Source organism: Galeopterus variegatus, unplaced genomic scaffold, assembly GCF_000696425.1.
Source record: "Galeopterus variegatus unplaced genomic scaffold, G_variegatus-3.0.2 Scaffold2128, whole genome shotgun sequence".
NCBI lineage: Eukaryota > Metazoa > Chordata > Mammalia > Dermoptera > Cynocephalidae > Galeopterus > Galeopterus variegatus.
Genome location: NW_007728239.1, coordinates 159,347 through 173,193, shown reverse-complemented (window position 1 = coordinate 173,193; position 13,847 = coordinate 159,347). Strand labels below are relative to the sequence as shown.

General features: G+C 35.4%; 1 protein-coding gene across 5 annotated transcripts in view; it reads left to right on the top strand.

Moving 5' to 3' along the window:
* The window catches only part of CCSER2 (coiled-coil serine-rich protein 2), a 208,766-nt gene that overhangs the window by 110,417 nt on the left and 84,502 nt on the right, over nucleotides 1-13,847 (top strand). For 4 of the 5 annotated variants that reach the window (XM_008580570.1, XM_008580572.1, XM_008580573.1 and 1 more), the window contains exon 6: nucleotides 12,867-13,062. In XM_008580570.1, the coding sequence (XP_008578792.1) occupies nucleotides 12,867-13,062 (196 nt within the window). Of the gene's footprint in view, nucleotides 1-12,866; nucleotides 13,063-13,847 lie in introns of those variants that run through there. The other variant, XM_008580574.1, reaches the window with a different exon arrangement.

Genomic DNA, 13,847 nt, shown 5'->3' with positions numbered 1-13,847 from the left:
GCCCCCCCAACTGTTTTTGTCTGGTTTTGAGAGGCACTAGAAAACATTTCAAGTTACATGTGGTACTAATTGGAATAACATGTCTAATTCTTTCTTTTTGGCTCAAATTTTTTTCATTAGATTTATTATAAATATAAATATTTATATCTGCTATTTGGACTTTAAGTTGTGGTGATTTACTAGTTCTCATTTGGGAATGATTTAATGTTGATTTTGTTAAAGTTTATAATTTCTCTAAATAGTAGTGTGTAAAATTAATGCCAAGTGAGTTGTCTTCTTTTAGTTGAAAATTTAAAATTCCACATGTACTGTTAGGAACAGAAGAAAGAAGGTACCATACAATGCTAGAAGTCTTTTCTCTTTTGAAGTACAAGATAGTCTTTGATCAGGTCGTATGTGTAACGGGGATCTGTAGTCATTCAAACCTGGGATCAAAACCTGGCCTGGCACAAATTAGCTTTGCAATCCTACAGAATTTATGTAACCCCTTTCTACCTCAGTTTACCATCTGTGAAACGTAGTTAATAATATCTTTTTCTCAGTGTTTGAGGATCAGGGAAAAAAGTGCCTGAAGCAGTGTCTGTTTTACAGTAGGCACCCAATGGCAGTTATTAACTTTTTTCCTTTTCACTCTCTCATTTTACAAGGGATTTGAAGTCATTTTGGAGCACATTTACATTGCAAATGATAAGATTGGGATAAAGAAATAATGAAAGGAAAACATGTTCCCATACAGTTCCTAAAGGAAGAAAAAAAATTGTTTCTGAGATTTTCTGCAGCAACAGCAAAGAATAAAACTTGATCCATTACGAGGTGTATAGTGTGCGTAAGATAAAGAATATGTTTCTCCTGAATTGATTTGCTTTTATGAGGAAAAAAACCTGAGAGAAGTTGCCTGCATGAGTTCTTAGAAGGAGAATATCTTGTGATATGGTGGACAGGTCCCAGACAGCTTTCCAAAGTAAAAATAATGATTAATTTCTAAGTCTGTGTTTTAGTTGTGTTCTTCAGTGCAAGCCGTAAAGAATTCTAGTCCAAGTGAGAAAAGGCAGTTCTTCAGAAGATCATGAAACAGCGAGGTCCAACTAAAAATCTTCTGTTGTTATAATTCAATGCAAGGATATAATTGAGAAGATCTAGAAGAATGCATGGAGTACATACCCTTCTGGGCATTATTTTGGCTGTTCTGTTTCTCACATCTGGGCTTCTGATAAGGAATAGACATCAGAGAACTGGTATTATCAGACAAGAACTTGATATAAAGGCAGTCTTCATTGATAGTAATGAAGGTTATGCTTCCCTAATCTTTGATAGTTTATAAAAAAGGTAAATTTAAGGCCAATTTATGAAAATTTAGAAACCTAACTAAAACATAACCATTGCTTACTCTTAAGATTTATTCATCTATTTAACAAATATTTTTTGAAGTTAACACTGCTAACTTCTCAAGTTGGGATGAATTTGGAGTTGATGTGAAAGGTGAATGCTGTGGATTGGTAATGACTTCTTGGAACATTGTTTTGAAGATAATAAGAATTCTGCAGGTAGTGAGCTCAGGAGGAATCTTTGCACTTATCGGTAAAGATAAGATTCATATACCTGTTCAATCCCATATGAAGATAATTAGTGTATAGTACCTGCTGCCAGGATGCTCAGAGTCTAAGGCAGAGAAGGGCTTGTGGACAGTTATAATGCGAGGTAGTGCAGTGCAGTGATCATGAGTGCCGCAATGAGGAAATGTCTGTGGGACTTCAGGAGCATGCAGTGACTAGTTTTTGTGTAGAATAGTGGAGAATAAAGGAAGTTACCATTGAACTGATTCTTTTTTTTTCTTGTCTATTTTTTTTTCTTAATTGACCCATGATAATTGTATATATTATGGAATACAGTGTAATATTTGGGTACATATATACAGTGTGCAGTGGTCATAGCAGGGTTGAACTGTTTCTAAAATATGACTATAGAGATTGCAGAGAAATGATTACTATAGGTGGATGGTCTGTATTCCAGATGGAAAAAATGGCATGTGCAAAAGCATGTGTTGGAAGGGTATGGCATTTTCAGAGAACTACTCCTAAGTTCACCATAGCTGGATTGCTGGGTCATATTGAGGAATAAGTAGATGTGATCTCTAACTCTAGATATCAGAACTATCACATATGCAGTTTAAGATAAAGGGAGGATGGCTGTTAGCTTAAAGTGAGACTCTTTTTCTTTCTTTCTTTTTGGTGGCTGGTGGGTACAGGGATCGAACCCTGGGCCTTGGTGTTATCAGCACCATGCTCTAACTGGCTGAGCTAACTGGCCAGCCCTAAAGTGAGACTCTTAATCAGACTGTCCAAAATAGAATCTGGAGGTACAGTAGGCCTTCTGTATCTGCAAGTTCTGCATCCCTGTATTCAACCATCCGCAGGTCAAAAGTGTTTGGAAAAAATAAATAATAGCAATATAACAATAAAAAAAAAATACAAATAAAAAATAATACAGTGTAACAACTAAAAAACTTTATATAGCATTTATATTGTATTAAGTTATTAGTAATCTAGAGATAATTTAAAGTATATGGGAGGATATGCACAGGTTATAAGCAAATACTACACTATTTTGTATAAGTGACTTGAGCATCTGCAGATTTTGGTATCCATGGAGGGTCCTAGAACCAATCCCCCACTGATATTGAGTGATGACTGTATTCATCTCTGTCATTTGGAATGATCAAGCTGAAGCTGATTATAGTCATCTGTCAGAAAAGTTAAGCAACATTTTCCAAAAACTGTTCCCTGGATGTCAACAGATGTAGCGAAGAGAGGTTCTCTGGTCAAATGAGTATGAGAATAAATAATAAAGTGGTTTTTTTAAAACAGTGGACTCCATTGTGCCTTTAATGTATAAATGTAGTACTATGAGTTTGCAAAAGGTGGTAAAAACATATATATAGTCATTTACCAAAACATGATCACAGATCCCTTCTACACAGTGTAAGGGACTAATGATTTGTGGATCAGCCACACTGATGATTCTCAGGAGAGATAAATGCACAGCTTTTTTAGGGGTCACTAATCTGGTTTACTTATCACAGAGTTTTCCAGCAAGTGGGCTTAGTCACACTGGTTTGTTGTGAATGGTTATAAGTTGACCAGTTTATTGATTTTCTCAAGGTTTGGGGTGGCTGTGCTGGGTTTGGGACATTAGCCCAGAGTCAGTTATAAGGATGGATAGTACAAAAAGAAACCTCCTCGAAAACAAGCCTTACCCCAGCATACCTTAAAACTATTTTTTTCCTCTCTATGCCTTAATACTAAAAAGGTTTGGATGTATTGACCCTGGGGCCTTTCTAATATTAAGTGTGCAAAGTCTCTGTTCCAATTGTATAACTTTTTGAGTGTTGGTTCCCTATCCTCCCCGCCCCTCAATTCCCATCATTGTCATGGAAATTTATAGGATTATGTCTTATCCATAGCTCAGGGGTGTTGAGAAGACTGGTGGTTGAGAACTACTGATCTACGTTCTGTTATTATCTCGTTGTAATACTGCTCTGTTTATTCTATACCTTCCTCTATGCTGTATGGAATTCTCTTACATCCTGACAAACTACCATCCTTGACCTCTTTGCCTACATTCTCTCCTGATTGTACCTGAAATCTATCCTTTAACCAAATGTACTACTTCCCCAGTAGCATTCTTACATGAAGGATTCTTATTTTCCAGTCACCCTAGTACTTTGCTATGTAGAGGTGGGGGTCTCTGTCCTCATTCCTCATTGTCACTTCTAAACGAAGTATTCTTAAGTCCCTTTCTTTTGAGACTTAGGGCATTTCATCTCCTACTTCTTGGTCCCTACCCATAGCCCACAAAAAACCTGGCCCTTGGCTCACTTTCCCTTTTCCTTGTAAGTTTTGCTGCTGTCCTGAGTTACTCTGGCTCCTTAGTTCCTTAGGATTTCTGTATATACAAGATAGGTCATCTGAGAATAGCTTTACTTTTTCCTTTTCCATATAGAAACTTTTTATTTTCCTTTTGTATAACTGCTCTGGTTAGAACCTCTGGTACAAAGCTGAATAGAACTGGTGAGAGCCAACAGATGTGTCTTTGTTTCTGATATTAGGGGAAAACATTCAGCCTTTTACTTTAAGTATAATGTTGGCTGTGGGTTTTTCATAGAAACTCTTTATCAGTTTGAAGAAGTTCCCTTCTATTCATAGTTTGTTGAGAATTTTTAATCATGAAAAGGTGTTGGATTTTGTTAAATACTTTTTCTGTACCTGTTGAGATAACCTCCCCCCGCCCTTTATTCTATTAATGTGGTATGTTCCATTCACTTATTTTCAGATGTTGAACTGACCTTACATTTCTTGGATAAATCCCACTTGGTCATGCTACGTAATCCTTTTATATATATTGCTCGATTCAACTTGCCTAGTGTTTTGTTGAGGATTTTTGTGTAAATATTTTTAAAGAAATTTTTGTTCTGTAGTTTTCTTTTCCTGAGATGTCTTTGTCTGGATTTGGTATCAGGACAACATAGATTGAATTGGGAAGTGCTTCTTCCACTTGTGTGTTTGGGAAGAGTTTGTGAAACATTTTTGTTCTTCTTTGACTGTTTTGTAGATTTCAACAGTGAAGTCATTTGGGCCTGGGCTTTCCTTTGTGACAAGTTTTTTGATTACTAATTTAATCTCTATAGATGTTCTGTAAATGTCTGTTAGGTCTTGTTGGTTTATAGTGTTGCAAAAGTCTTTTATTTCTTTGTTGATTTTCTGCCTAGTTCTATCCATTATTGAAAGAGAGGTTATTAAAGTCTCCAATTTCGCTGTATCTTGTAGGGAAGGTCTGCTAGCAACAAATTCTTTAGTTGATCATATCTGGAGTTTGTTGAACCTTGTGTGTGTGTGTGTGTAATGTTTTTCATTAAATTTGAGAAGTTTTTGGCCATTAATTCTTCAAGTTCTTTCTGCCCCTCCCCTCTCCACCCTTCCCTCTGTTCAATTAACTAAGGGAATTATATGAGCATCATTTCTTGCTGTCACAAAATTTTTGAAAAGGTAAATATAAATAATGTGGAAAATATTCAAATCAGATTTCTCCCTTTCCAGGATTTGTTATGATTTATCTTTGTTGTTGCTTTTTGTTGTTTAGTGACTTTCTGGACTAATTCTGTAAAGTCCATATTTTTGTATATTTGAAGTCTCTGCTTGGTTTGTTTAGTGGTCAGCTGATGATTGGACAGAGATTTCCTTAAATGTCTAAAATCAGTAAGCCTCCTGGCCTTGCCAAGGGGCTCTGCGTGTGTTTAGTCATACCTTCAACACCCTGGTAATCGGTTTGCAGCTCTGCCCTTGCCTTCACTTCCTGCTTACTCAGGGCCTCAACGTCAGCCAATGGTGAAAGATTAGGGCTTTCTTAGGTATTTCCTTGGTACATACACATCCTACATGTTTGTTTGGTCTTGTCTATTCCCGAGAATATATTAGAGCATTATAAAGCCTCCTGTGGACATCTCATTTCTTGGCTTTTCCTTTTACATTTTTTGGTTAGTTTCTTGTTTGTCCCATCTGCTATTATCAAGCAGCTGAGATTTTAAGCAATTGCCACTGATTTTTTTTTTTTCCAACAAATATACTATGGCTGTTCCAACTGAGGAAGCTCTGAATCAGCTCAGATAAAACAAGTACTGAGAATGGGCCTTTTCTAGGGAGCTGCCAGACAGTTCACATAGTAACAGTTTCTGTAAATGGTGCTTTTTGGACAGTTCCATACACATTTTCCCCCATCCTCTAGTAACTGCTAGATTTCATAGCAACCATACTTGTAAGGCTCTTGGTTTTCAAGCTACCACAAAGCTAAGGAAATGGGCATGGCGATAAGATAAATTAAAATGCCACAAAGCTTGATGTTCTGACTGAGACTTATCAGTCTTTATTGAATAAATGCTCCTTGGTTGTTGCAAGCATTTAGTTGATTTCCAGAGTTCCAAAAAAGTTGGTTTTGACAAATATACCAGTGCTCTCAGTGCTCTTATGGAGGAGTGGATTTTTGGAGATATTTATTCTTCCATTTTGGACGTGGTTCTCTTCCTTCATTCATGCTTTTTTTTTTTTTAACTAATAAATTTTATTTTTTAAAGCAGTTTTAGGGTTATAGAAATGTAGAGCAGAATGTACAAAGTTCCCATATATTCCCTCACCTTTTTTTGTACAGTTTCTCCTATTATTAACATCTTGCATTATTGAGGTATATTTATTAGAATTGATGAGCCAATATCGATACTTTATTATTAACTAAATTCCATCATTTACATTAGGGTTCACTCTATGTTGAACATTCTGTGGGCTTTCACAAATATATAATGACACGTATCTACCATTACAGTGTCATACAGAATATAGTTTCAGTGCCCTTGAAATTCTGTGTGCTCTGTATATTCATCTTTCTCCCCTCTTCCCCCCTGAACTCCTGCAACCACTGATCTTTTTGCTATCTCCCCAAGTTTTGCTTTTTCTAGAATGCCATATAGCTGGAAATATACAGTATATAGCCTTTACATATTGGCTTCTTTCACTTAGCAATATGCATTTAAGGTTCCTCTACATTTTTTTGTGGCTTTTGATAGCTCACATTTTTCTTGCTGAATAAAATTCCATTGTGTGGATATATCACAGTTTCTTAATTCACTCACCTAATGAAGGATATCTTGGTTGCTTTCAAGTTTTAGCAGGTATGAATAAAACTTCTTTAAACACTTATGTACAGGTTTTAGCATGGATATAAGTTTTAAACCCATTTTGGTAAATATCAAGGGACACTAGTGCTGTATCTTCTGGGAAGCATATGTTTAACTTGGTAAGAAACTGCCAGCTGTCTTCCAATGTGGCTGTACCATTTTACATTCTTACCAGCAATGAATGAGAGCTCCTGTTGCTCCACAATCTCAACAGCATTTGTTAATAGGCTTTGGACATTAATTATTAGGTATGTAGTGGTATCTTGTTTTAATTTGTAATTCCCTAATAATATATAATGTTGAATGTTTTTTCACATGCCTATTTGCCATCTGTGACCTTCTTTAGTGAGGTGTCTGTTCAGATCTTTGCCCATTTATACATTGGATTATTTGTTCTCTTATGTTGAGTTTTAAGAGTTCTTCGTATTTTAGATAACAGTCCTTTATCAGATATATGTTTTGCAGATATTTTCTCCCAGTCCGTGGCTTGTCTTATTCTCTTAGTGGAGTTATTTGCAGAGGAGATTTAAAAAAATTTTTGAAGTTCGACATCCATTTTTCCTTTTGTGGATTGCACTTTTTGTGTTGTGTCTAAACACTCTTTGCCAAATCCAAGATCACCTAGAATATCTCCCTTTTTATATTGTAGGAATTTTACAGTTTTGTATTTTATGTTTAGGTCTTTAATCCATTTTGAGTTAATTTTTGTGAAAGGTTGAAGGTGATTTCTTTTGCCTGTGGATGCCCAGTTGTTTCAGTCCCATTTGTTGAAAAGACTATCCTTTCTCTGTTGCATTGCCTTTACTGCTTTGTCAAAGATCAGTTGACCATATTATGCGAGTCTATTTCTCAGCTCTCCGTTGTGTTCAATTGATCTGTTTGTCTGTTCTTTCACCAATGCCATGCTGTCTTCATTATGGTAGCTTTATATAGTAAGTCTTGAAGTCAGAGTCAGTCCTCCAACTTTCATTGTCTTCCTTAATATACTGTATTGGCTATTCTGGGTCTTTTGCCTGTTCATAGAAACTTTAGAATCACTTTGTCAATATCTACAAAATAACTTGCTGGAATTTTGGTTGGGGTTGTGTTGAATCTAGCATTTAAAAAAATATAATCACAAACATAAAAATACGTACATATATTTAAGTTTTAATATAAAGTTTTTATTAATGTGAGAAAAGAAATACTAAAGATTTGGTGAAATTAAAATTGTGAGTTAGATTAGGTAAGAAATTAAAAAGAAAAATCTCTGTCTCACACAGCTACACAGACATCTGCACTCACAGTCTAACCTATGTATCACATGCTTGAAGATTGGCACAAAACCACACATTTAGTAATCAAGAGATTCTGTTGGAAGTGGGGAAGGATAAAGTTATTTGGAAGCTTATGGATGTAGCCATTTGGGGAGATTCCTTTAAAACTGCAATAAATGATTATGCACCCATGTGATTTTTTAGGTTTGTGGTTTTAATATGAGATGCTGCTGCTGTATGTGGATTCAGTTTAAATGTGTTTTAAAAAATGATATTTTAAAAAGATTCCTTTCTGCAGTTTGTCTGCATCCTGTTTTTTTCCTGTTGATTTTATTGGTTGTACTTTCAGGATAATGTTAGGTAATATTGGTGATAGTGGGCATTTCTTTCTCATGCTTTTCTAGCCACTGAACTCATTTTTGCCTCGAACCATATCCCTATTAGTTCATATCAACCAGCCTGCCAGGACTGTGATCGTCTACATAGATTCTCTTTTCATTAATGTACCACTAACGTTTTAAGGAATCCACATCATAGCAGCTTATAGTTTTGCTTTTGCTACGTAATTTTTCTGCTAGAAATCTATTACTGTTAAAATTTATACACACATACAGATTTATACCTGTCGACTTAATATGGGATGTTATGGCCAGCAGTTCCTCTTTTGTCTCATGTTTATTCCTTTCAACCTCTTTATGCCTTTGTCCTTGGATTCATGCCTTTGGTCTTAGAAAGTGATTTATACCTCCCATTCTTTTTCTAAGATTTAGTTTCTCATGTGTGAACTACATCATTTTCTAATAATCTAAAAATCTCAAAATCTTCATTAGCTTTCTATCCTATGTTCCCCACCCTCTAACATCTTCATAGTCTCCTTTTATTTTCTGAGAATAACCTTGGTTATATATTTGCCTTCTGTTCCATCTTTGTCTCTTTCTGCTTCTTAGCCTTCTCAGTTATATTTATTTTTTTCCAGTAAATGCTCCTCCAGTGGTTTTATGTTTAATTTATTGTCAGATGGTTTAGCAATGAATATACAGGTTTAAAGCAAATGTGTCAATATTTTAATAGTCAGTAAATATAGGTGAGGTATATGGTTGATCATTGTAGTATTCTTCTGACATTTGTTTAAATTTTTTTCAATAAAAAGAAGTTTGAAATTATTAATAATAACAATCATAATGCAATACTAATTGTTTATTTAATATTTACTGTATGTCATGCTCTGTTCCAAGCACTGTAACATACAAGAGGACTTCAAAAGTTCATGTAATATTTGTATTATCTTTCACTTCTATTTTTCCACAAACTTTTTAAAGTATCGTCATATATTACCTCATTTAATTCTTATACCAATCTAATAAGGTAAGTACAGCTATTATCCCCCATTTTATAGATGAGGAAAATGAATCACAGAGAGAATAAGTAACTTGGTCTTTGTGTTATATATCTAGTAAGTGACAGCTGAGATTTGAACTCAGATGATCTATGCAGGTAATATAACAATCTATAAGATATGGCTCTATTTTCAAATGGTTTACAATCCAATTAGAGTTGATAAGTATATATTTTTCCTTAATTTATGCAGTAAAATAAATTAAGAATCATAAAATGGTAGTTTTGTCTAGTTGAGGGGATCAGAAAGGGCTTCTGAAGGAAGTAGCATTTCATTACTAGGAGAAGATACAAGTTTAGTTTAGAATCTCATGGTGGAAGTATTTGAATGCAACCTAAGGCATAAGAACTTTATTCAGCAGGCAGTGGAGACATTGAGAGTTAAAGAAACTATGGCCCAAAGGTATTAAGTATTTTTAATAGCTAGTTACTGTCTACTATGATTTACACCTAAATTTGAGGCCAGAGCTGGCTCTTTAATCTAATTGGCTTTTCTAGAGGCCAGTTCTTTGTGTGCATAGTTAGTGAGTCTTTAAGACTTGTTGACTATTCAAATATATTTAGGGCCGGCCCGGTGGCGCACTGCGCTAGTGCGCCGCTTGGGAAGCGCGGAGGCGCTCCCGCCGAGGGTTCAGATCCCACATACAGACCGGTTCCCGCTCACTGGCTGAACGAGGCGCGGGGGCAACACTGAGGGTTGCGATCCCGTTGCCGGTCCCGGTCCGGTACGGGGGTGAAACTGAGGGTTGCGATCCGTTGCCGGACATGGAAAAAGACAAAAAAAAAAAAAAAAAAAAAAAACCCAAATATATTTAACTCATTAGTCCCATGCATTTGGTTCACATTTATGTTAACGTAAAATGTAAGTTGTATTTCCTACCTTATTCTCATGCTATATAGACTGCAGACCACTCTCCTTCAGTATCTTTTTTCTCTAATTTTTCTTTTACTCACTTGGCACGATTTTAACTTGATTATTAACTGGGACTAGTTTTAATGTGACCATTTCCAGATTTTAATTCTAAAGCAGTGCTTTTGTCATGTCACAACTACAGAATTCTAAAATCTCAAAGATATGAATGCTTTAAAAAAATCCTAGTGGTTAAAATTTGTGCTCCTTACCCATTCAGTACAAAAACAAATAAAGCCCAGATACAAAGGAAAAGAATATACAGTATGCCTCTTCATGGAGTTTATAATTTGGCATAGATTGTAAACAAACACAGTATACTGTGATAAATGGTATAGTGGGACACAGTGCAGGACTCTATAAGGACAGCTATGAAAGTGTCAACTCCTGATTTAGTGGATTAAGAAAACTTTTCCTGGGGCCGGCCCGGTGGCGCACTGCTACAGTGCGCCGCTTGGGAGTGTGGCGGCGCTCCCGCCGAGGGTTCGGATCCCACATACAGACCGGCCGCTCACTGGCTGAGCGAGGTGCAGGCGCGACACCGAGGGTTGTGATCCGTTGCCGGACATGAAAAAAGACAAAAAGGAGAAAAAAAAAAAAAAAAAAAGAAAACTTTTCCTGAAGAAGTGCCGAATAACTTAACACGAGGAGTTACTCAGTTCATGTGTGCAGTGGAGAGCAGGATGGGTAGATTGGCAGAAACTAAAGAGAGGTTGAGACGTGCATTTGGAGATGAGGGAGATTGTAGCATGCTTTGGAAATCTCAGGTAAAAAAAAGGAAAAAAAAAAAAAAAAAAAAAGAAAACTTTTCCTGAAGAAGTGCCGAATAACTTAACACGAGGAGTTACTCAGTTCATGTGTGCAGTGGAGAGCAGGATGGGTAGATTGGCAGAAACTAAAGAGAGGTTGAGACGTGCATTTGGAGATGAGGGAGATTGTAGCATGCTTTGGAAATCTCAGGTAATTAGCTGTGGATTAAGAAGTCACTCTGAGGGGTGTTGTGGGAAAAAGCTGAAGAATAAATTGGATTCAAGCTATCTGTGGCATCATAAGCCACATTTGAGTCTCCTTGTCCCTGGAAAACACGTCTTGCACTTTGTGCCTTTACTTTTTTTTTTTTTTTTGTGGAAACTTTAGCATTTCATTTCCGTCATACCCAAACCTCATACTTTATAGTTCATCCTAAATTTTTCCTACCCAGGAAAATTTCCCAAAGTATGTTAACCTTTTTCTCTTAAAATATAACTCTTTTTATCTCTAATGTTCATTCACTAGGCAATTCTTTATTTTTGTCTTAACTCTTTTTGTAGCTTTTTATTACTGTAATTTATCAGTCCATGTCTAGATTGTACATCCAGCCAATCATGGATAAGTAAATTCATACTAATTAATTTATCAGTATTTGAAATTTAATAATTCAGCAATATTTTGAACCAGTAAAATAAAGTAGAATGATATGGGACAAAATTAATTTCTTAATTATGGATCAGCAACTTAAAAATTCTTAAAAAAAAAGAAAGGCCTGAAATACTTATGAGAAATAGTTTCAGAGAAAAATAATCTCGTGAAAATCAACTTCATTGAATATTGAGAATTCAGAGACATAGGGATGTTTGTTAAAAGCTTGAAAATTTAGTAGAAACCATTTTTCTACCTTTTTAAAATGGTTGAAATTTAATGTATTGTGACTTCTGCAAATTTAATGCATTATGAATTTAATCCTGACATGTTAAAGTGTTGGAGAGAACACTTTTTTAGTGTGTTATTTTAAATATTGGTATTTCACATAATAAGTTCTTGTCATAATTTGAGTAATTTTTAAAAATTGCTGTAGCCATGACTTCTTATTGATATTTTTTTTTACTCCCATGAAACACATTATCCTTAATTTTTTGTTCTTATTCAACATGTATATTATTGTATGAAACTGAAGAGAAGTCTAAAATTGTTTTAAAGTAGATTTTTTTAATGCAGTTTAAGATTAGGGAATATGTGGTGTATATAAGACTTTTATAAAACCTTGTTTAATCTTTATTGGAAAGGATGATTTATCAACAGCGTAAAAACAAATGAAAGGAAATAGCAGTTTATCTGTCATAACTGCCTGCTGGAACTTTCAAGAAATGGGAGTCCAAGGGTGTGTCCAAACTGGGAATTAATGTGGGTAGCAAAGTTACAGGGCTAGAAAAGGCAGTTTAAGAGGCCAAGCAAATTCAAAAGCTGAAGATCAGGAAATCAGTGCAGAAAAGGAAGAATAAGTATAATTTTTTCCTCTTAAGCCTTTTCTAGAGTATTTTGTTTCTATTCTGGTGCCTAAGGAAGAAAGTTTGTTCAACCAATGCGTAAAATACACAAAAAGGGCAGGGAGGGGGGTGCCGTACAGAAGATAATTGTTTTAATAACAACTAGAGCTGATTGAATGTTTCAGTGGAAACACATTCAGTGACTGAGGTGAGTAAAAGTCAAAGGCTTTGTGATAACGTTATGATTTGTCATAATTTCTGCAGTAATTTCATTACCTGTATTTCTTTCTGAAATTATATCATGTATCTTTCCCCTCCACCTTCTTCCCCTGCCCTTGCAGAGGCTCTCCCTATAGAGAATCTCCTTTGGGTCATTTTGAAAGCTATGGAGGGACTCCCTTTTTCCAGGCTCAGAAGATGTTTGTAGATGTACCAGAAAATACAGTGATACTGGATGAGATGACCCTCCGGCACATGGTCCAGGATTGCACTTCTGTAAAAACTCAGTTGCTCAAACTGAAACGTCTGCTGCATCAGGTGAGTATGGAATGAACATTTCCATTTCTGATATTTTGAATTGCAAAAGGGTTGTTTGCTTTTTTTTTTTTGTTGTTGTTTAAAGTTACTTGGTTTCTAATGTTTACTTAGATTTCTGTAGAAATAATGCTTGTAAATAGTACATAATAGAAACTTTTGTGGGAGAAAAATATGGGATTTTGCATTATGGTCTCAAAGCACAGTTTCCAGCACTTATGAGCTGTGTGATATTTGGTAAGCCATTCTCTCTGCTTGCTTTCTCATTTTTGTAGTATCCGCATTTTAAGGTTGTTGAGATAATTAGAAATAGTAGTTGTAAACTGAGCAATCTAATATGTGAAACACAGCAGGCATTCAGTAATCAGTAGCTGCTGCTATAATTTCAGCTAAATGGGAAATAAGAAACAGGAGTTATTATTTACATGTGATAGTCATATAATTTAATTTTTGTTTGGGACCTTCAAGTTTAATCTTTTCCAGTCCTCTCAATTTTTTTTTTTTTTTTTTTGAGAAAATATAGACTCACAGCAGTGATACAACTTGTTCAAAGTCACAGGATGAGCTGATGGGAGAACCTGGCTTCTGATACAATAGTACTTTTCTTTGTTTAAGCATTTAGCATTTACAGACAAGGTCAGTTGAATAGGAGAAAACCAAGAAATAAAATACTAATCTTAAATCAAACATATCTTCGGTTTGGTTTTAAATCTATATTTGTATTTTGTATACTAGCCAAATTTAGCTTAAAACTATGGTTGAGAAAGAACAACCTGACTTCTCTTTAC